Raw genomic sequence first — 21,981 nt, forward strand, 5'->3', positions numbered from 1 at the left:
TTGCCATCTCAAGTAAAGAGGACCCGTGGCATCATGGGGGGGAATTGCATTTAAGTGAAGGAAGTAGCACAAAGTTCCCAAGTCATTAAAGACCAGGGACAGGACAAAAGTCAAGCTGCTAGCACAGCAATGACCTTGGCATCTTCTGCTTCTGAGCAACCTTGAAGCACCCTCACCTGTCCTTATGACTGTTAGAACACATTGTTTTCATTTATTCTGGGAAAGTCTTCACATGCTTGGGGTGGACCTCACCCACCCTGTCAGTTAGCCTCCATCTGATTGAGCCCACGTGCTGAGACGGGCACCAGGTGTGGCTGCTGACAAGCTCCCCTCCCTTCTTGAAGCCACAGATGAGAGTTGGGTGAAAGCTCAACACCCACGGAGGTGGGGCAGCCTCCATTCCCAGCAGAGCTGCTCCGTATTACGTATTATCTACCTACAGAAGATGACCTTGAATTCCCTTCTATTTATAAATCTGAGATCTAATACCCTCTGACAGTCCGTGTGTGTCGATCTCTATGTAGATAACATTAAAATAAGGCAGTTGGTGGTGGTGGGGAGACACTAGTGTAGGAGGAGATATTTCAACTGAATTCTGAGGGGTGGTAAGGAGAGAAGATGCCTGCAAGACACGAGGGATGTCTTGTCAACAGTCACAGAGACAGGGTCATTGAGTATGTAAAGGAGAATAATTGATATTGAGTTTAGAATTGCTTGGGGTCACAGTGTGAATAACTTTAAATTCCCAAAGAGGAGCCTGCATTTGTCCTGGAGTTTATGAAGTGGAAGAAGGTCAGGATAAAACCTGCATTCCAGGCTCACATCATGGGTGTGCAGGGTGGATTCAGAGCAGGAAGACTAAATGAGAAGTGCATTCAATAGTCTGGCCAGGAAACAAGGAGGATACATGGCCTGGCCAAGAAACATGAGGAGAGTATAGAGAAAGGAAATGAGACATTGAGATGTTGTGGTGGGAGAAACAGCATGATGTGGCAACTCATTGGTTGTGTGTGGTAAGAGAAAGCAAGGGATCAAGAACAATGCATGCCATACGGGAAGCACAGAACCCCATCTTCCTTAAAAAACATTGACTACCTCTCAGAATGGCCGATATGACCAGAAAGGGCAATGATCAATGTTGGAAGGGATGTGGGAAATCTGGGACACTAATACATTGTTAGTGGAGCTGTGAACTCATCCAGCCTTTCTGGAGAGCAAGTTGGAATTACACCCAAAGGGCAATAAAAATGTGCATCCCCTTTGATCCAGCAGTACCATTACTGAGTCTATACTCTGAAGAGATCATGAAAAAGAATAAAAAAACATGACTTGTACAAAAATATCTATAGCAGCTGTTTGTGGTGGCAAAGAATTAGAAACTGAGTGAATGTCCATCAATTGGGGAATGGCTGAACAAATTATGATATACATACGTTATGGAACACTGTTGCTCTATTTAGAAATCAGGAAGGATGGGAATTTAGGGAAGGATGGTAATTCAGGGAATCCTGGAAGGATCTGCATGAACTGATGTTGGGTGAATTGAGCAGAACCAGAAGAACAATGTACACCCTAACAACATCATGGGTGTGATGATCAACCTTAATAGACCTGCTCATTCCATCAGTGCAACAATCAGGAACAATTTTAGGGGATCTTTGATGGAAAATACCATCTGTATCCAAAGAAAGAACTGTGGAGTTTAAACAAAGACTATTACCTTCAATCTAAAAAAAATGACTATGTAATTTTGCTATCTTTTATATTTTATTTTTTTCCTCAAAGAAATAAATTCTCTCAACACATCCAGTTTTGATCAATGTATAGCATGGAAACAATGTAAGGCTTATCAGACTGCCTTCTGTAGGGAGGTTGGAGGAAAAATTGTAAAATTGTATTATTGTATATAATTGGAAAACAAAATGTTTATATTAAGAAATAAAAATAAAAACCATTAAGACTGAAGAAATATCACATATAGAGAAGATTATTCAGACAGCAATAAGAATGATGAACTAGAGAGGGAACGAGTACAGACAGAAAAACTGATACCACTATGGTCTGGGTAGGTGGTCAGACTGAGGACAGAGAAGAAGGGATTGTGCAGGTATTTATCTGGAAGGATTTAGATAAGAAAAGTGAGGGAAGAATTAAAGATCAACCAAAATTATAAAGAGAGTGATGGAATTCTGGAAATAGAGATACTAAAGTCAGAAGGAAGAGCAAGCTGAGGAGGGGAACATGGCTTAGCTCTAGATGTGTTAAGTTTCAGACGCTAGTAGGATGTCAAGCTTAGAGATGTACCGTCCGCAATTAGAGATGTGAGTCTGAAAGGAAGATGAGAGGTCAAGACTTGAGGTCCAAATTCTGAGAGTCATGACTAGAGACTGAAGCCCCTGGAGAGGACGGGCTTGCTTAAAGACAGTGTGCAAAGAAAAAAGCCAAGGATAAATTTTGGGGAACACTCAACATTATGGGGGAATAAGAGTCAGGGAAAAAGATAAAAGAAACAGAAATATAGGAGAAACTAGAGACTGTGTGTGGAGAGAAAAGGAAATATTCCAGGAGAGGGAGTACACAACAGTCAAAAACCACAGGGAATGTCCAAGAAGATGAGGACTGCAGTTTTGACTCAAGTACTTACATGAAGCAAGGTACTTCCTTAGGCAGTGAGGTTACAAAGCAAAAAATGAAAACTGTCTTTGTTTTCAGAGAGCTTATTTTCTCCAGAATGTAAGGCATAGGAAAAGATCACTGTACCTAGCAATGAGGAGCTCAATGGCAAGTTCCCAACTCTTAGGAATCAGAAGAGAGAGAAGACATCACGATATATAAAGCTTTTTAAAGCTCAATAATGAAAGAGAAGAAAAAAAAATTGCTGGATGCAACAGGAAAGCCAAGTAAAGGTTTTTGGCTTTTTTTAAGTATTACAAAGACCTGGATATGCTTATGAGGATAGGGAAGAAGTCAATTATGACTGGAGAACAACAAGGAGACCTGAAGATACATGAGATGGTAGGGATAACTTCTAGAACAAAGTTCTGGAAGAAGAAGGAGAGAATCAGATCAAAGATGGGTAGAGGGTATAGCTTTAGAACTTAGTAAATCTCTTCTATAAGCAGCGAGAATTAGGAGAGAAAAGATGACACTACTGAGAAAGTTTGAGTAATTAAGAAAGAATTGAGGATTTTAGAGAGACAGAATTTGCAATATGGGTGTTTTGGCCATATTTCCACAAGATTTCTCCTCCATGTCTGTTTCCAGCCCTTTGTTGAAGGACTAGAACTTCAAGGCTCTAAGCTCCATACTCCCTTGCAGCCAGTTTGGGGGTACTACCATTTTGGTTTTGAAGTCTCTATACCACCTTTATTCTCTGGGCTTGCTGAATTTAAAATTTAAAATGCTGATTTACATAAAACATTCCAATCCATAAAACAACACCCAAATCTAAAATAATTCACCTTTGATGAGGCTATTAAGCCTCTCCTTTAGAACAAGACTTAGAGGGACTTTCCACCATCCCAAAGCAGAGATGAATTTTCAGTGGCTAAGAATAAGGAACTTCAACAGGAATTGAATTGAGACCTCTGGATACGAAGAGCTCCAAGAGTTTCTATGAATTATAAAATTATAGAAGAACAATGGGAAAACATTTACAGTTTATTTCACTTACCTGCAAATGCAAAAGTTGCAACCCCTAGTCCCACTGCTATCAGCGTCCTGGCCTATAACAGAAGAAGGAGGTCATTATGCAGTGTTCAAAAGGCAGTTGGTACAATATTTTGAAATGTTCCTATGATGACAAAATGTGCTTTAAAATCTTAAGAGTTAAAATAAATCACCCCTTTTCATCACAAAACAGGCAAAGTAATTTTCTTTTTTTCTTTTATGAAATTTTATTTAATTTTTCCAATTACATGCAAAAGTAGTTTTTTTTAACACATAGCCTTTGCAAGTTTGAGTTCCACATTTTTCTACTATCCTCCCGTCCCTTTCCCTTTCCCCATAGTGACAAATTGTCACTGCTGTACAATTATAATCATGTTTAACATAAATACATATTAGTCATGTTGTGAAAGAGGAATTAGAATTTGGGAGGAGCTCCTTGAGAAAGAAAGGAGAATAGAAGTTTTTAAAAGAGTGAACATAGTATGCCTTCCTCTGCATTCAGAATCCAGAGCTTTGCTAGCTGATGGTAGCATTCTCTCAGGATTGTTCTAGCTCTCTGAACTGCTGAGAATTATCAGAATTATCCAATTTATAATGTTCTTTATGTCTTGTTTGGTCATAAACTTCTCCCCTCTCCATAAGTATTTCTTGATCTCTGATTGGTCTAGGGTATCACTCTTTATGTTTAAATTCTAAACCCATTTCAACCTTATTTTGGAGAGGGTATAAGATGTAAGTCTATGCCAGCTTTTGCCATGCTACTTTCCAGTTTCTTCCCAGCAGTTTTTGTGGAATAGTGAGTTCTTATCCCAGAAACCAGCATCTTGGGGTTTATTAAACAGTAGATTACTGTGGTCATTTACTACTGCTTCTTTTGTACTTAATCTATTCCACTGATCTACTTCTTTATTTCTTAACTAGTTTTGATGACTACCACTTTATAAAAGTTTTAGATCTTATATGGCTAGGCCACTTTCCCTTGCATTTTTGGAAAAGTAATTTTTAATCAATTGATATAATTTGTAATATCCCTTTAATGTCATATCAGAATTCATTCTTTTTCTTTTGGTTTTTTTTTTTTGAGGCAATCAGCCATAAGTGACTTGCCTAGATTTACACAACTAGTAAATGTCTGAGGCTGAATTTATGCTTGTCCTAATTTGCTGCAAAGTAGCTGCCCCATATTAGAATTCATTCTAATCAAGTCTTCCAAAAAAAAACCCCCCACCAACCTCTAAGTATTGTTTTTAATTTTTGAGATTATTTTAAAGTAATTTTATTATCTTCTCTAAAAGTAACTAAAATTTTCTTCCATTGTTTTTCATTTGGGATATTTAACAACACTTAGTACTTTTAAAAAGTTTAATAAAGTTTTAGTAAGATGTTTATTAAGGAGAATTAGAATTGAAAATTGATACAAAACAAAATTATTTTAGAAGTTAAATAATCTTTCTTTATAATTCTATGACATGGTAAAAAGAGTTATGGATATAGTATTCAGCATGGGAATTTGGTGCATCCACAGGATCAATTTGAAGACAATCAACTTAAATCAGAAATCTGCCTGTCCCTTTATATTTCTTTTAATGAGAAATAGCTGTAATCTCACCAACCCCATTTTTGTCAAGGCTACTCCTAGTTTCCCAGGCACCTGGGTTCTTCAATAAATGCTTACTAAATTGAAAACACCAACTATGTAATTATTCTTTTCTCTATCCCTAAAGAAGCAAAGGAATGCTAAAAGCTTCCTAATTCCCTCCCATTCCCCAACTGGCAGATGATTGGAACAGGAACTCCTGACATTTTTTCAGTTAACTTTTCCTGAGAACTGAGGGAAGTTCAATACTCAAAAGTGGTCACTGATTTTGACTTAAATAAGATACATGGAGACAGCAGATAGAGCAAATGAAAACCTGAGAAAAATACATATATACTTTAAAAGGGTAACACTATTTTTTTTCTTCTTGACCAAATGCTTTTTCATTTTTCCTTTTTGCTGTGATGCAGAAAACAGGTCTTCTGCTATTATTACCTAACCCACTGACACAAATAACAATGGAATTGCTCACCTTGCTTTATATAATAGATTTGTTTCTTGAAAATCCATATGCACACTGTTATTCTGTATTTTACTTAAACCCAAGGAAAGCTTAGCAAGCTATCCAATGAAGTAAAGATATCACAAAGGATGAAGGATGGAAATGGAAGGACAACAAATACAAGAAAAATAGAAAAGATTTGGAAAATCATTACAGAAAATAGTTTTCTCCATCAAGGGCAATGGAATCAATACACTTGAATTCTAATACATTACCAAATATTTTCATTACAGGAAAGGTGAAAATAGTATTAATATAAACAAAAAATGGAAAAGCAGCTGGAATGGACTCTATGTACTGTGACACACAGATAGATGGATATATAGATGATGGACTGATAGAAAGAAAAATGGATAGAAGGAAAAGACAGAAACCATGCTGAAATGGACCTAATTCTGAGGGTATTACAGGATCAGTTTACAAGGCTTAAAAGAAATAAAAAATATCAAAAGCGTGGAAAAAAATCTTGGACCTCATTAATACTAAAAAAAAGGAATTAAAGGAACATCAATATGTTGACCCTAGATGCTGTTCCATTTTTACAAAATTATGATAGTCATCTAAACATAAATTGAGGTTATCTTCCTGAGGGCATTAATAGAGAGCAAGCTTTTGCTAAGAGAAACTTCCTGCAATGTACATAATCACCCCCTCATTTATTTGTTTTATAAGGGCTAATCTTTGTAAATTGAGTTTTCCTAAATTACTTTAATGAAATGTAGCATATGTAATGAAAAATGAACAAATTGCTCTTATTTCTCTATTCTACAGCCTAATCACTAGAATCAATCAATTCTTTAATTCTATCATTTCCTAAAAACTGATAGAGATCTTTCCTATCCCCCCACATTTTTCCACCCCATGTTTAGAGTTGACTTGAAGACAGCATAATTTATCTTTATATATATCTAAATGATTAGATATGTATATAATTATATACATGAATAAGCATACATATACATACACACATATTTATATATGCATATATACAGACATGTATCTATGTGTGTGTGTGTGTGTCTATATGTAATTATTCTAACTATGCCATCAATGCTAACTATCCTTTCCTAAAGGAAATAGCAAAATTCCTTGTATTTAGCTATGTTATTTATTTATTTTAGAAAGATTTTATTTAGAGTTTTACAATTTCCCCTCTTTCTTGCTCCCCCCCCCACAGAAGGCATTCTGTTAGTCATTACATTGTTTCCATGATATGCAGTGATATCATTTGAATGTGATGACAGAGAAATCATATCCTTAAGGAAGTATAAGATAGCAAAATTACATAATAAGATAGCAGGTTTTTTTCCTAAATTGAAGGTAACAGTCTTTGGTCTTTGTTCAAAGTTCACGATTCTTTCTCTGGATACAGATGGTATTCTCCATTGCACAGAGTTCAAAATTGTCCCTGGTTGTTGCACTGATGGAATGAGCAAGTCCATCAAGGTTGATCATCACCCCCATGTTGCTGTTAGGGTGTACAATGTTCTTCTGGTTCTGCTCATCTCACTCTTAGCTATAAGTTATTTAAATCAATGAATGCAATTAGTATTTACTATTCAATAGTGAAGTTTGCTTCCATTCAGCCCCAGATAGAGAGGTGCTATCACCTGTGAAGCTCCTTGCAAGTAGGACTTGTTTGGTTCTTTGTACATGTGTCCCCAGCATAAGGCTTGACATAGATATGTTTGACTGATTACTTAGCAGAGCTAAAAAGTTTTAAGTTATTCTGTAGTTTTCTCATTTCAAAATATAAGAACAAGCTTGCCTTGAAGGTAATAACTACATCTTGGCATTTCTGAGTTATGTACATTTCACATTATTTTGAAAATCATTACAAATGTGTTGTTTCTGTACTATTAAATCATTTTGAATAAAAACATGAACCAACTAGGTTTCCTGCCTGGTCAGGGCCATCGCTTGAGTTGCTGCTCTGACCACCAGCCCCAGGAAAGGCAGTTAGTTAATCCAGCCCTGGCTCAGCTGGTCTCTGCTGCAGTCATCTGGTTTAAGATGCAACTTCGAGGGGCTCAGAGTGAATCTTGTCTGGCCCTTTCCACTTCTGGACACAGGACACAAAGTTCTAGGGTCTCATACTGAGCAACGATAAGATGGACTAGAGTTTTTTCTGATCATTTGATTAATTCAAAATCAGATCTCACTAAAAGGAGAAACCAGATATGAATAATGCCATCTGGACCCACTTCTTTGAAAAAACAAGCATCAAGACAAAAAAGGCAGAGCAATATACTGGTGATCCTTCATGATCACAGCAAACAGAAGGCACTGATTTAACTTGTATATTCAGTGTGGGTACAAAGTACTGGATTCTTTACATATTGAGTCAGAAACTCAAAGACTCCCTCGAATAACCAGCTGTCCAGTCACAAGTGAGTCAGAAAGTTCTTGGAGAAAGCCAAAATACTAGATGATCTCCTTAATGAGAAACATACTGGTATCCAGATAGGAACAACCAAGTAGATGAAGGATGCATAGTTCCTAGATTCTGACAGCAATCTGGATAGCCCATGTATCATGGAGAGGTGGTGGATATGGATAATGAGTTGGGTCAAGATCTGAAGAGAACAGCCAGAATAGCATTAATCAAATGGTATTTTCAGTAATCCACAATTTGTTCCCTAACACAAACATCAATTTTTTCAATGCTAATAATATTCTCCTTCAGTACACAAAAAGTGTGTTCCAAGATGTTGTAATGAAAGCTTTCCAACATTTTATTAGGAATATGAAATGTTTAGGTGAGTCAATATTTGCTATTGCCCATACCAAAACCCTGAATAATAAAATTGAGACATCCAAAGAAATATTCTTGACAGCAGTCACAATTGAAAAAAAAATCAGCCATTTCTGTGGGAGCTTTACTACAAAAAAAAATGAATGAACTACTCTTATTTGCAAACTTGCCCCTTGATGAACCTCCCACTAAGATCTCTTTTCTAAGAGAATCAACTTGCTCATTTTCAGAATTAACTTCATTTATTCTGAGGCCAATGAACAATCATGGGTTGGGTTAACTAGCTCTATCCATTTGACGCATATTTTTTTTAATGACTTTATTTCAGATACCCAACTTGACTCCTCTTGTATTCCTCCCTACCATGAGGAAAAAAATTCATTCACACACACAAAATGACATCCATTATAATTAAAGAACATTCTCACCAAGGGTAAAAGAATCATATTTTTGAGAAAAATGTATAAAAAAGGAATATGGATTGCCCTATCCTGAAAAATTTCTTATCGTTTGTCACTAAACAAAAGCAATGGTATAAAGGGGTTACTTTTCAAATAGGCTGAGAAACCATAAAGAAAAAATACAAAGGAGACCTAACAGAAAGAGAGAAGTATATAATTTTAAACTTTGAAAAGAAATAATGTTAAGATTTTTAAGCAAGGAGTTTATACAGAATCACTGGACCCTACCATTTTTGAGCATTTAATTAAAACAAAACAATCCTAAACACATTTGGTTGTAAAGTTCTCACATGGCTCATTTGACACAAATGGTATAAGCATTTAGATATTCTCATCTTTACTATTACTACTACTACTACTACTACTACTACAACAAACAAAAACAAATTACCACATGAGTTTTATCACATCTTTCACATTTACTTAATCTTAAATTTTATATCCATAGTCCACCATCTTTTATTTATTGTCATCCATAAAAATGGACTTCATTCTTTATTTTAAATACCTTTTATATCATTTTTCAAAATTAAACTACTATTAAGAGAGCACAAAAAATATATTAAATAATAGAAAAAATAATTCTAAAGCAAAATAAAAATTATTTTCATGGTCACCAGAATCAGGGCACATTATTAGTTTGCAAGGGCAAGTGCAATTTTTATAAACTGAAATCACTAGGTAAAAATATTTGCTTTTATGACTACATGAAATTATCTCAGAACTTCAGTGAATTTTTCATACTGCAATTGAATCCTCCTTGAAAATGATTTATACATAATAATTGAGACTATAGACCTCATTTGAGCCTAATTCCAAGCTATTACTACTACTACTACTACCATCCAGTATTTATAAGACATTTAAGATTTGTAAAGTGCTTTATAAATGCGATCTCATTTTATTCTCCCAATAATCCTGAGAGAAAGGTGCTATTATTATTCCCATTTCATGAAGGAGTTAACTGAAACAGAGATTAACAGGATCTCAAAATCTGAGGACCAATTTTAACTCAGTTCTTTCTGACTCCAGGTCTATCCATATCACATGCCTGCTGAATAAATCTAGCTAAAGTCTTATGATAAGTAGTAGGAAGTTCAACCCCTAAGAGTATTTTAAGATGATCCTGGGCACTGTGAAAGCCAGGAGAGGTTTTCTGTAAAGGCTCTGGACCCCCTTCTCCTTTCCACCTCAACTGCCCACAAGGTTGCCTTAGACAAGTATTAGTTTTTGTAAGGTTTACTATTAATATATAATTGGGATCTGAATTCATAACTCCCAGCAGCCAGTCTTGCAGAAACAAATGGAAAGTCCCCTACTCTTACCCACATAAAAGAAAATGAGTCTCCCTTCCCACCCAACCCCTCTTTGCAAAGATTGGGAAGGTTGTGGCCATGAAATAATGTACATACTGTCTGACTTGGTTGATGATGGGCTGTTGATTAGTTTTGTTGCAATTTTTTCCCCCTTACCTTTTTTATTTTATTTCAAGGAATGATGATTGACTGGGTAGGAGAAGTAGGAGGGATAGGGAAGGTAATGTAAAAACTTGGTAAAAATTTTCAAAAAACAAAAGGAAATTTTTTTTCAATGACTGATTTAAAAGTGTTAGAAGAATTACTAAAATCAACATTTTCTATGAGGATACACTTTTCCAAAGTTGTTCTATATTTCCTGTTGCCATATAAACCTTTTGCAGGCAAAGAAGTGAGGCAGACATTTTACTTTTAGGTTTGAAAACATGACTGGTAATTTTGCATTTTGAATCTGTTGTGTTGAGAGGAGGTATCAAAATGAAGACTTGTCTGCCTAAGTGTAATTAAAGGATGAAAAATGAAAAAAACTTCTCTATCTTTTCTTTAAAAGGGTCACCAACTCATCAAATCTATTTGGTGATTACCTACTAGGTGTTCACTGTAGAATTAGTATTAGGTGATACAAAAGGAAATAACAAAGACCCTCTTTTCCAAAAACTCATGATCTCATTCAGGATATTGAATGTATATTCAAATGGACTTTGGGATCCTGATTTGGATATTCCTTCCTGGGATGAAAATGGAAACCCACACACGGCTGCTCATCTGTGAAACTCTTGTCTAGATCTTCTCACAGGACTGCCAAGTTCACTTCTGCTGTTTCCTGACTTTCTGCTGACTTTAACAGTGTCATTCTCTGTCCTTGATATCTTTTACTCTCCCTCTTTTTACTGCAACCCCTTCTTACCCATCATGCATCCTTCTATTGCTTTCTGGGCATTATTTATTTTTATGTTTTTGGAGACATGGATAGAATACCGGTATGAAAAAGCTGTATTTTTTCCACAGAAAGCCTAGTGTCATCATTAAAATAGCTTTACAGTTTTCCAAAGTTGGTCCAGCTCGGTCTCCTCCCACTCAATTTTGGACTCAACCAAGTTGCCATGTGTACTGGCCCCAATAGGACAGCAATAAATTGCCATGTAAGTGCATACCCTAATGGTGTCAACAGACACTCTTCATTCTCTTAATCTTTTGTGTGAAGAGTCAAACCAAACTCTTTTGGATGGCAACTTATTAAAAAAAAAAGTGAAGTTAACAGACAGGGGAAAAAATGTAATGCTGATTTTGGGGTTATTTTGGCTGTCTGTGAATAATGAAATTACTGATTTGTTAGAACAAAGATTAGAATGAACAAAACGCTAGAGAAAGGAATATAGAATGAAACATGGGGTGTAATTAAAGAACTCAATCTTGAACTATTTAAACATTTTTTAAGTGTACCATGGGAAGTGGACAACAGAAATTAGTGTCAATTAGGATAATTTTATATAGGAATTTAATTTATACAAATCAATTGGCACCAAAAGAAGACCAAGTGAGAAGCACCATAGTTAGTAAAGATCTGCTATATTTGCCAAGTAGAAAGAGATGGCAAAGTCAACAATATGAATATGAACTCATTTGTAAAATCTTATAAAGAAGAATGCTGAATTATTATAAGTAGTATCATTGTGTAAAACAGAGGAAAAAAAGGTGGAGAGTAAACTAATTTAAAGAAAGCTTGACAGGCTATCCAACTAAGCAGTCATCCACAGAGTAGGTATTTAATAGATATTTCCTTCCCCCTTCCTTTCTTTTTGCCTTCCCTCATCAGGATATACTTTCAAGAAAAATACTTCATTATTCTGCAGAACCACATAACTTAGTGAGTACAATCTAATGCAATTCAAACAAACCTAAAGTGAAAAGGAGTAGTCCAAGTAATAATAATGTTTGTCCTTCATTTTCTTTTCTTAAAATTTATTTAAGACAATGGGATTAAGTGACTGAAACCAGATTCAAACTCAGGTTCTCCTGACCTACACCAGCTAGCTGCCTCTGCCCTTCATTTTTGTAGAAAACCACGACATCAGGGAGGTGATGACACGACAAACATGTGAATTGGATTTGAGTGTGTGTGTGTGTGTGTGTGTGTGTGTGGAGATACTGCACTAAATCACCAGTGTTCCTTTCTCCTCCAGAGCCATCCTGGGTCCACTGGTCATATATGAATTAGGACGACAGGAGATGACCCTGAATTCGAGGCAAAGTTAAGTGACTTGCTCAAGGCCACATAGCTAGTAAAAGTCAAATGTCTCAGGCTGGATTCGAACTCCTGTCCTCCTGACTCCAAGGCCAGTGCTCTATCAACTGTGCCATATTAGGGTTAATGATAAGGAAACTGAGGCTCAGGGAGAGGAAATAGCTAAATCAAAACTTAAAATCCAGGTCCATCCTCTGCCGGTTTCAAAAGTCTGTTGCCTCATAGGATCTAGAAGGTGTAGATGTCCTAGCAGAACTTTGGGAAACTTTGTAAAAATTTGTAAAAGTTAGTTGTCGGGCGGCTAGGTGGTGTAGTAGATAAAGCACCGGCCTTGGAGTCAGGAGTACCTGGGTTCAAATCCGGTCTCAGACACTTAATAATGACCTAGTTGTGTGGCCTTGGGCAAGCCACTTAACCCTTATTTGCCTTGCCAAAAACCTAAAAAAAAAAAGTTAGTTGTCATCGCTTAGCTTGGTTATAAATGTAGAACCTGTCAGAAAAGGAGGAAGGGAGGAAAATGTAAAAACTCAAAATGTTGCAAAAAAAAAATATTACAAAAAACAAAATCCTTGGTAAAAACCTACCATTATGTGTAGCTGGAAAAACAAATAAATTATTTAAATTTTTAAAAAAGTGAGTTGTCATCCTTGATTTTCTCAAGCAACGGATATAAACAATATAAATCTCCCAGATCTTCACACTAGAAAAGGTTGGGAACCACTGGATCACATCCAGCTATTCCCAGTGGCCATATTTGCCAGGTGCTTTGTTGTTATGTGTGAGAAGAGATGAGTAACATTCTGGAGCCAGAAGTTGAGCTTTTCTTTTCAGAGAAGGAATTCTTTTGAGGGGAAAAGGGCACACTCAGTTTGCATTTTCTCAATAAAAAAGGGAGGGAGGGGAAGAAGGAACATTAAAAGAAAAAAGGACTATGGCATTTGCTTGCTGCCAACTTTGTGGCTGAGTAACAGAAAATGAAAAAAAATCCAAAGCTAAAAATATGTCAGAGAGAAATATTTAACAGTTGGTCTTATCAATGGAGACAGCTCACAGATTTGATATTGTACTTGATTTACCCTATAAAATACATGTCTGTGCTTCCCCAATCCAATCACTTTTCCTAACACAGCTCTCACTCACTACCCAGAAATGACACTGCCTGAAGTTAAGAAATGTATTCTGTCAAACTAAAATGCCCAATCTGTGTGAAAATAACTAAAACTATGACTGCTCAATGTTGCCTATTTTAGACTAACTGCCAAGTATTAATTTTTATAGCTAAATAATTCTATTTAATTGCTGACATCATGATCTAAACAACTCGTAGTCGAAAAAGAACTTCAAAATTTAATAAAGGGAAAGCAATTACATAACACAACCAATTACAAATTTGTTGTATGCATGCTATTAACCATGTTCTTATTCTCAAAAATGTACCATAAAATATAATATAAACACAACATGTAACAGAATCTTCAATTCATAACACCTGAGAAACAAGATTACATCAAACTAATGGAAAAGAATAAGCCAGATGTCTCACATTTTTTTTTTATTATCTTGCAGTGATTCAAATCTCATGGGTTAATCATTGGCAAACCAGATTCTGCTGAAGTCAGTAATTTCATGCTGTCTTATTGTTTAGTTCAATTTCTACAAACAAAGCTTTTTGAATTCAAACAACACAAAGTTGAGGAGAGGAAAAAGGAAGGGGAAGGATAAAGTGTTGCTGAACCAGCAAATACTGTTGTGGGAGGATGTTATAAATGTAGATTTTTTTTTTTTAAATTCATATTCAGGAGAATATGTCAGGTATGACAAAATGTTATTCACCAAGCAGAGGACTCACAGGTTATCTTCCTCCAAATCTTCACTCCTGTCACAAATTTCACAAACTTTTAAGATCTGCATCTGCCCAAGCTAGGGAATCCATCCCAAATACTGGTGTTACACCTTCAAAAGCAGATAAGCCAGAGAGCCCCACTACAAATTTCTATGAAAATACTGCAATAACTTAAAGGAAAGAGAAGCATTATCAATTTTCCTTTACTCTGGGCCCATGATGGGCTCCATTTCCCTTGAATGACTGCCACTGGATTCAACACCTCGTCCTGGCAGCTCCTTCAGCCCCCATGACATCCTGGACTGGGAATATTCAGTCCTCCTTATGCCTTTCCTTGCATTTCATCCCGTAGCACCAGGCCCTTCATAAAGGTTTACTGATTGTGGAGGGAATGCTCCCTTCCCTTGCCCCCTCATCCTTCCTCCAGTCTCCCAGCTGGTGTGCTGTCTTGCTCCATTAGCATGATGCTCTTTGAGAGCAGGGAATGTCTTTTGTTTTTCTTGTATCTGTATGCCCACACATCAGTGGAAGGCCTGGCATATGGGAACCACTTATTATTTCCTCCCTTTCTCTAAGACCTAAGCTGCAGAGGGGTGGACTGTGTTTCCTTATCCAAGTTTCCTGTTCCAATGAAATCACAAGTCCTCCCTACCTTCTTTTAGGCAAGAGACCTAAAAAAAGCTATCATTCAGGAACAACCCAATGGTAAAAGGGGTGTGCTCTCAGAGAGCATTCAGATACAGAACCAGAGGAAGGCCTCTAGAACAACAGGTTCATCCTCTGTGGAAGGAATGTGGGACAACATAGCATAAGAAGTGATGATGGACAGGTAATGATCCGCATTGTGGAAGGAATAGCCAAATGTATCACATCACACATAACTAAAGTAATGGAGTAATAAGCATATACTAACTTCCATAGTGAGATTAGTAAGTGAATAAAAGAGAATCTCTCAGGCTTACCAAAATCAGTTGCATTTTATGCATAATTTCAAAAAAAAATCTTAAATCCTCATTATGTATAGTGATTGCCTAAGAATAATCTTTTAAGTACTACTCTATATTTATTCAGTGTGCCACTGATGTCAACATGGTTTCCTAATTAAAGCAAGAAGCTTTCACTGATGACATTAAACTAAAATATGAATAAATGTGAAAATAAGGGTTGGCAAAAAATAATACATATAATTGCAAAGTCCCTAGCCTCTTATGAATTGATGAACACACTCAAGATGTTATAGTAAGAGCAATAGTACTAGATAATATAAAGGCTGGTCAAAGAAAGTCTCTCTTAAATTTTCATAATCTTTGAGTAAAGAATCTTAAAGCTATAAGGAACCACAAAGGAGAATTGGTACAACCAAGCCATGCCCCATAATCTTTTACAATATACACGACAAATGTCATTCAGGAAAACTTCCAATTAAGAAAAAAAACCTTAAATTCGCTTTCATTTTTTCCAAGAAAACAAATACAACAGATCAGCAGAGTGGTACTTCATATGAGCTAGAAAAGGAAGTTGGCATAAGGGTCATGGTAGGTTCACTGAAGTTATTGAGTCAATGAGTTGCTTCAACCTCAAATACCAGCAAAATATGTTAAGCTCCATAAAAAGTCTTGTATTTATTTATGAAACTGTATTTCTCTAAATCCATGTTGCAATGATAGCAGCTTTACAACATCCTAATTCAGAGTGCCATTCAAAATACTAGGAATATTTGTTTGGTTTTAATGGGAAAAATATTCCAAATTTTAATAAACAAAGAAATTAACTTTCAGGACACAATCCAATTTTAAATTTGGAACAACTTCTATTTAGTTGAGGAATTTGTTTACCATCAAAAAATGAGACCAAGAAAAGAACGTGTAACAAAAATTACCTATAAGCACAAAAAAAGTAGTTATTTAATTTGATTTCCATTGATATTATGTAAATATTTAAAGAAAAGGTTGGGGGAAAAAAAAGAGTGCCATAAGGCTAGATAACTTTATGTGAATTCCAGTGACCTAGTAGAACATTCTTCATCAGCAGGAACAAGGTACAAATGAAAATTGTTTACCAGGGAAGTTCTTCACCTCTCTCAGATAAGAATTTTATCACTAATCTCTCAAGTATTTAGTAGTAGTCAATACAACAAGCATTTATTACACATTTATATTATGCTCAAAATTAGACATAGGGATCACCATTCAATTCCCATAATCCTAAGTGTAATTAAAAAATATAACACTATAGGAGAGATGGATTTATACTGAGTTAGGTTCTGAAGTCAGACCATAAGGCAAACAAATTGAAAATTGCTGTATAGAAAAATTTCCCTTGAATATCCCTTAAACTTTTCATAAATGAGATTCCATAACTAAAAAAGGGCTAGGTCCATTTAAAAGAAGGCATTCACAACAAATGAAATATATCTCTAAAACGTAATTTAGAGAAATCAATTAATAAGTACCTATGTGCTAACAACCATTAATTGATTCCTGTGAAGTTAAAAGCATCATCTCAATGTTTGTAAAGAGACTGGTTTGTCATTTCCTTCTCCAGCTCATTTTACAGACGAGGAAATTGAGGCCAAAAGAGTTTGGTGACTTAGCCAGGTTCTCCCAGCTATAAAGTGTCTGAAGCTGGATTTGAACTTCGGAAGACAGCTTCCTGACTCCAGGACCAGCACTCCATCCATCCACTCTGCCACTTCAATGTTTATTCAATTTTATCCCATACTGTATTGGTAGAGCAAATAGAGTGCTGGGTCCCTAGCTCCTTCAGCTTCCACCATCAATGAGAGCTAGTGCCAGTGTGCTTCAGCACTCCTTACAGGCCAGATGCTGCATACCACAGGGTTTGCTATGTAGATATTTTGCTGGTTTCAGCCAATTCCAAAGCAGGTTCAGATTATTTTGCCTCAAATCAATTCTACAAACATTTATTAAGCACCTATGAGTGTGTATGGGTGTGTTCACACACACACACACACACACACACACATATATGATAGTGGGAAGTAGAAAGGAAATATCAGCTAGAAAAGAAAGGGTACATCTAGGTGGTGCTTGAACTGAGCTTGGAGGGAAGGTCGAGATCCTGAGAAATGAGGCAAGAAGAAAGCTCAGTCCAGGCCTGGGAGCACCCTGCAGATGGAGGGTCAAGAGGGCCAGACTGGCTAGAGAAGAAGTGTCAGGCTTCTTTCATTGCTGCAGTTGAGTTGCTTGGTCAGTCAAGTCCATCCCTCTGTGACCCCCATTGGGGGTTTTCCTGGCAGATACTGGAGTAGTTTGCCATTTTATTCTCCAGCTCATTTTACAGATGAGGAACCCACCCAGGGACACCCAGGTAGTGACTATCCAGGAGCAGATTTGAACCCTGTGTGTCACCACCCTGTCCTGTCAAATCATAAAACACCTGAGTGCCACTGATCCAGATTTAAAGGTAACTGAAAAATGTGTAACAAAGAAATAAAAATATAATAAAACATAGATGTTAAGTGAAGTTCAGGAGATGGATGCATGGGGGGTGGAGAAGCAGGGGGAGGAACAATTGAGTTCTGTGCTAAATTTGGGGTAGCTATGGAGCATGCATCTGGAAACAGCCAATAGACTGCAGGTAATTTAGGACTTAGGGGATCACCAGGCAAGAGAGAGGAGAGAACAGGGTACAGGACAGAATTGTGGGTTTGGGAATAGGAGATAGTGAAGATCCAGCAAAGAAGAATGAGAAGTGAGACAGGTAGGGATCATTCAGTTTCTTTTCTCTGAATCATGTAGTTCTTAGTCTGAACTATGCAATTTAAAACTTGATGGTTTATTATCTTGTACTGTTTGTTCTCTAGCTGTCTCACACAAATAGGTATGTGAACATCATTATATAAATTCTGTCTTATATTTCTTTTGCATCACCAATGGCACTAGGGCTGAACATAAAAGTAGATTTAATTAATATCTGTAAAGTCATCTACAAACGTTAAAGCATTATATAAAGACTGGCCATTATTTTTGTTGTTGTTAATACTAATAAATACTTCTAATTAACTGATTTATTATATAAGAATTTCTCCCAGTCTTGGAAAGATGCTGGTTCACCCCACCCCCAAAGCCATGAAGTATGCAAAGAAGAGATGAATCACCAGATAAATTTTTAAAAAAACATACATATATATATATATATATAAACACACAGATATATGTCTAAATACATATATGTATATTATGTGTCTCTATATACACACACTGCTTTCTATAGTCTTCAAGGTATAAAATAATTCTTATAAATTTCTTTTTTTTGGGGGGGGAAGTGATCCATTCATGAATAAATCCTATTAAATATAAAGTATATAATTAACTTTTACTTCATCTGTTTGTGAATGATGTTCATTTCATACTATGGAAATAAGACAATAGCAGCAGGAGTTAAATGTTTCACAAAGCATTGTTGTCAAAAGCTACTTTTCTATGTGAATTTAAATAAGTTTTCTTAAAAAGGTCACCTTAATATATTCCTTGTATAATATGGAATCAAACCTCCTTTTCCATGAAAATGAGATAAACCAATAAAGACTGAAAATAAAATCAGAATACAGTTTGTACCACAAAATGCCATATTATCTAGAAACCAAGTAGGTATTTTTGCCTTCATCTTAAGATTTTTTATTTCCTCAATTGCCTAAATGAGTTTTAATTCATAAATTTGAAAGGAAGTTTAACTGAAAAAAAGAAAGATTGAAATAATTTATAATTTTTAAATTTTTTTAAAATCTCACTCTTATTAAATAAGTTGCAACTTTCCTGTAATTATTATGACAAAAACTATTTTTCAAATAGGCCTCCAAATAGGTCTAAAAAGTTCATAATTTTATCTCCTAACCTTTTCTTCTTCCTGGACATATAGTAGAAATTATTCTTAATCTGGAAACAAAAATTAGCCTGTAATTGTTTAAAAAAAAGTCATTTAATCACTGTTTTCTCATCTACAAAATAAAATCAGTCTAAAGTAATTTAGACCTTATGAGGTATGTCTCTGTAAATAATTTTTAGTTTATATTGTAATGAAATAAAATGAAGAATTATTACAATTCTATATAAAATAAATCTTAACCATAAAAAAAACAAAATTAAAATGACAATACTCTATTTGCTCTCAAGGGATTTACTGGATCATATATGGGCCCTTCAAGTTCTAGACCAATGATTCCATTTTACATTTGAAAAAAAAATAAGACCTAATGAAATTAAGTAATTTGCTTGTGATCATACAGCAAGTAAGCAGAAGAACTAGGAGATGAACAGATGCCCAATGACTATACTCTTACAGCTGTACCATACTCTCTCCTAAGTATAAAATGGAAGGCATAGTGGCAGGCTGCCCTCCGAATCTAATCCAATCTCTGAATCTGGATGGGTTATAAACTTGGGATCACAGGCTGGTAGGTTTTGACTGGATATTTGATAATCTGTCACTTTTGCTTAGGCCAGTTTCAGACCATATAAACCAAGAAACTCTTTAAATCCATTTAAATCCATAGGGGAGCCAGCATGGGCTTCTGCAGCATCCTGTATGGTGGCACTGGGTAAACTTCTAGAAGTGGTTACCACCTCCCTTCAGCATGTAAATGTCCTTTCCAAGGGGCGGCTAGGTGGCATAGTGTATAAAGCACTGGCCTTGGAGTCAGGAGTACCTGGGTTCCAATCCAGTCTCAGACAAGCCGTGTGGCCTTGGGCAAGCCACTTAACCCCATTTGCCTTGCAAAAACCTAAACCTCCCCCCCCCCAAAAAAATGTCCTTTCCACCTCCTACCAGAACATAGGTTTAGGGGCTGGAAAGAACAGTGGATTTTTGAGTCAAAGGTCCAGGCTCTGCCACTTACTGCCAGTATGACCATAAGCAAGTCACTTAACATCTAGGGGCCTTACATTCCTCATGAGTCAAATGAGATGGAAGAAGGGAGCATGACTTGATGACAACCAAGATTCCTTCCAGTTCAATCTATAAACCTTGACTTTATAGAAACAGAAGGAGGTGAGTGGAATACTCCTAGTAAAACTTACAGGGTTAATATTCCTAGTGAACTCCTCTCAAGGTTAAGAAATATTAAGAAAACCAAACAATTATTATTGGACTATTCCTAGAAAGACTTTTCATTCCAAAAGGGAAGCTCATGAGCCACCTGCTTTACGATAAGACTATTTTTACTAGATTTAGACATTATTTCATTTTAGATAGTTATAGATACAGAGTTCATTGAAATGTTTTTTTGGTGTCCTCACCATCTGGATTGGTGAGGTAATATTTTATGAAACCCGTTTCCTTCTTTTCTTTGTTGCTGGGGTAGATTTCCAAGAATAGAATGTAACCCTGAAAAACTCAGCCAATGAGTTGAAGGGGAGGGGAGATTTCGTTAAGTCATATAATCTCACTTGACTCTCCTTTAGGTGCAGTTCAAACTCTCACCTCTTGACAAGAGATTGTGAGTCTGTCCTTTTCTCAAGAAAAGCAATTAAAAACTTCGTTTTTCTCAGAATCAGTCTCTGAAGATTTTCTTAAGTAGATTTTTATCCCACACAGAGGTGATGACTACACAAAGGCACTTTGCCAGCAGGTCCTCATCGTTAGCTTCCACTGCTACAGGTCCACATAATGAAATGATCTTCTGCCCTGCCCTCTCTACAGGGGGATCAAATCTTATGTTTGTTTTCTTTCTGTGAATTTGGATATGAATTTTGTTTCCACTGGAAGGAAAGGGGCATATATTATTATTATGAGCTGAACTCAATGACTGGTTCACCACCCCTCCTAGGTTAGGTTCATTCTTTTGTCCCTCTAGCTGGTTCTGGCCACCCTATGGAACATTCTGGGCTGTAGAATCTCTAAAGTCTCTTTCAGCTCTAAAGTCAACATAGTAACAATCTTTACATTTTTCCAGCAAGTGAGTGGCTTACTTTCTATTGATTTCACAACTACTTCACCAACTCCCTCACACATGTTTAAGGGCCTGGCCTCTTCCTCTTCTGTTTCCCACATCTGTCATAATAATAATTCAAGTTTACTCTGCCCTTACTTGCATTTACATATCTTACCTTACTTGATCATCAAAATACAAAGCCACTTCTCCCATCTATTAGTAGTTAAAGCTCACAAACACAGGTCTATAGTACCTTACAGCAGCCCTGGAAGCCAGTACTGCAGCTTTATCCTTCCTATGTTTAAAAATGAAATTCAGAGAAGGTGGGTCAACTTTCCTAGGTTCACATGAACAAAGAAGGATGAAGGCATTGTGCTAGGTCCTGAGGAAACAAAAATGAGACTGCGGTCTAACTGATTTGAGAGAAGGAAAGGGCACTCTTTATTGAGAAAAGTAAATATATGTAAGGGGAGATGGGAAGTGGGAGTGGGGTTGGGGTGAGGGCAGCACTCCCTATGGGTGGAAAAGTCCTTGCTGATTATGTAGCAATAGAGATTTCCATGGCGGGCTGGGGAGGGGAGAGGTGTTGGTCATGCAAAGGTACAAAAAGAAAACAGGGAATCTTTGGTTAATCTGCTTTAAAAAAAATCAAATTACCAGTATCAAAAATGAAAAGGGTGAACTCACTACCAAAAAGAAGA

At 36.3% G+C, this 21,981-nt stretch overlaps 1 protein-coding gene across 1 annotated transcript in view; it reads right to left on the minus strand.

Annotated features, from left to right (window-relative positions):
* The window catches only part of LOC141491111 (dnaJ homolog subfamily C member 15-like), a 46,400-nt gene that overhangs the window by 20,267 nt on the left and 4,152 nt on the right, over positions 1-21,981 (minus strand). Inside the window, exon 2 of the mRNA XM_074191722.1 lies at positions 3,674-3,725. Coding sequence (XP_074047823.1) covers positions 3,674-3,725 — 52 coding nt within the window. The remainder of the gene's footprint in view (positions 1-3,673; positions 3,726-21,981) is intronic.

This window comes from Macrotis lagotis, chromosome 6 (assembly GCF_037893015.1).
Source record: "Macrotis lagotis isolate mMagLag1 chromosome 6, bilby.v1.9.chrom.fasta, whole genome shotgun sequence".
In the NCBI taxonomy this organism is placed as follows: domain Eukaryota; kingdom Metazoa; phylum Chordata; class Mammalia; order Peramelemorphia; family Peramelidae; genus Macrotis; species Macrotis lagotis.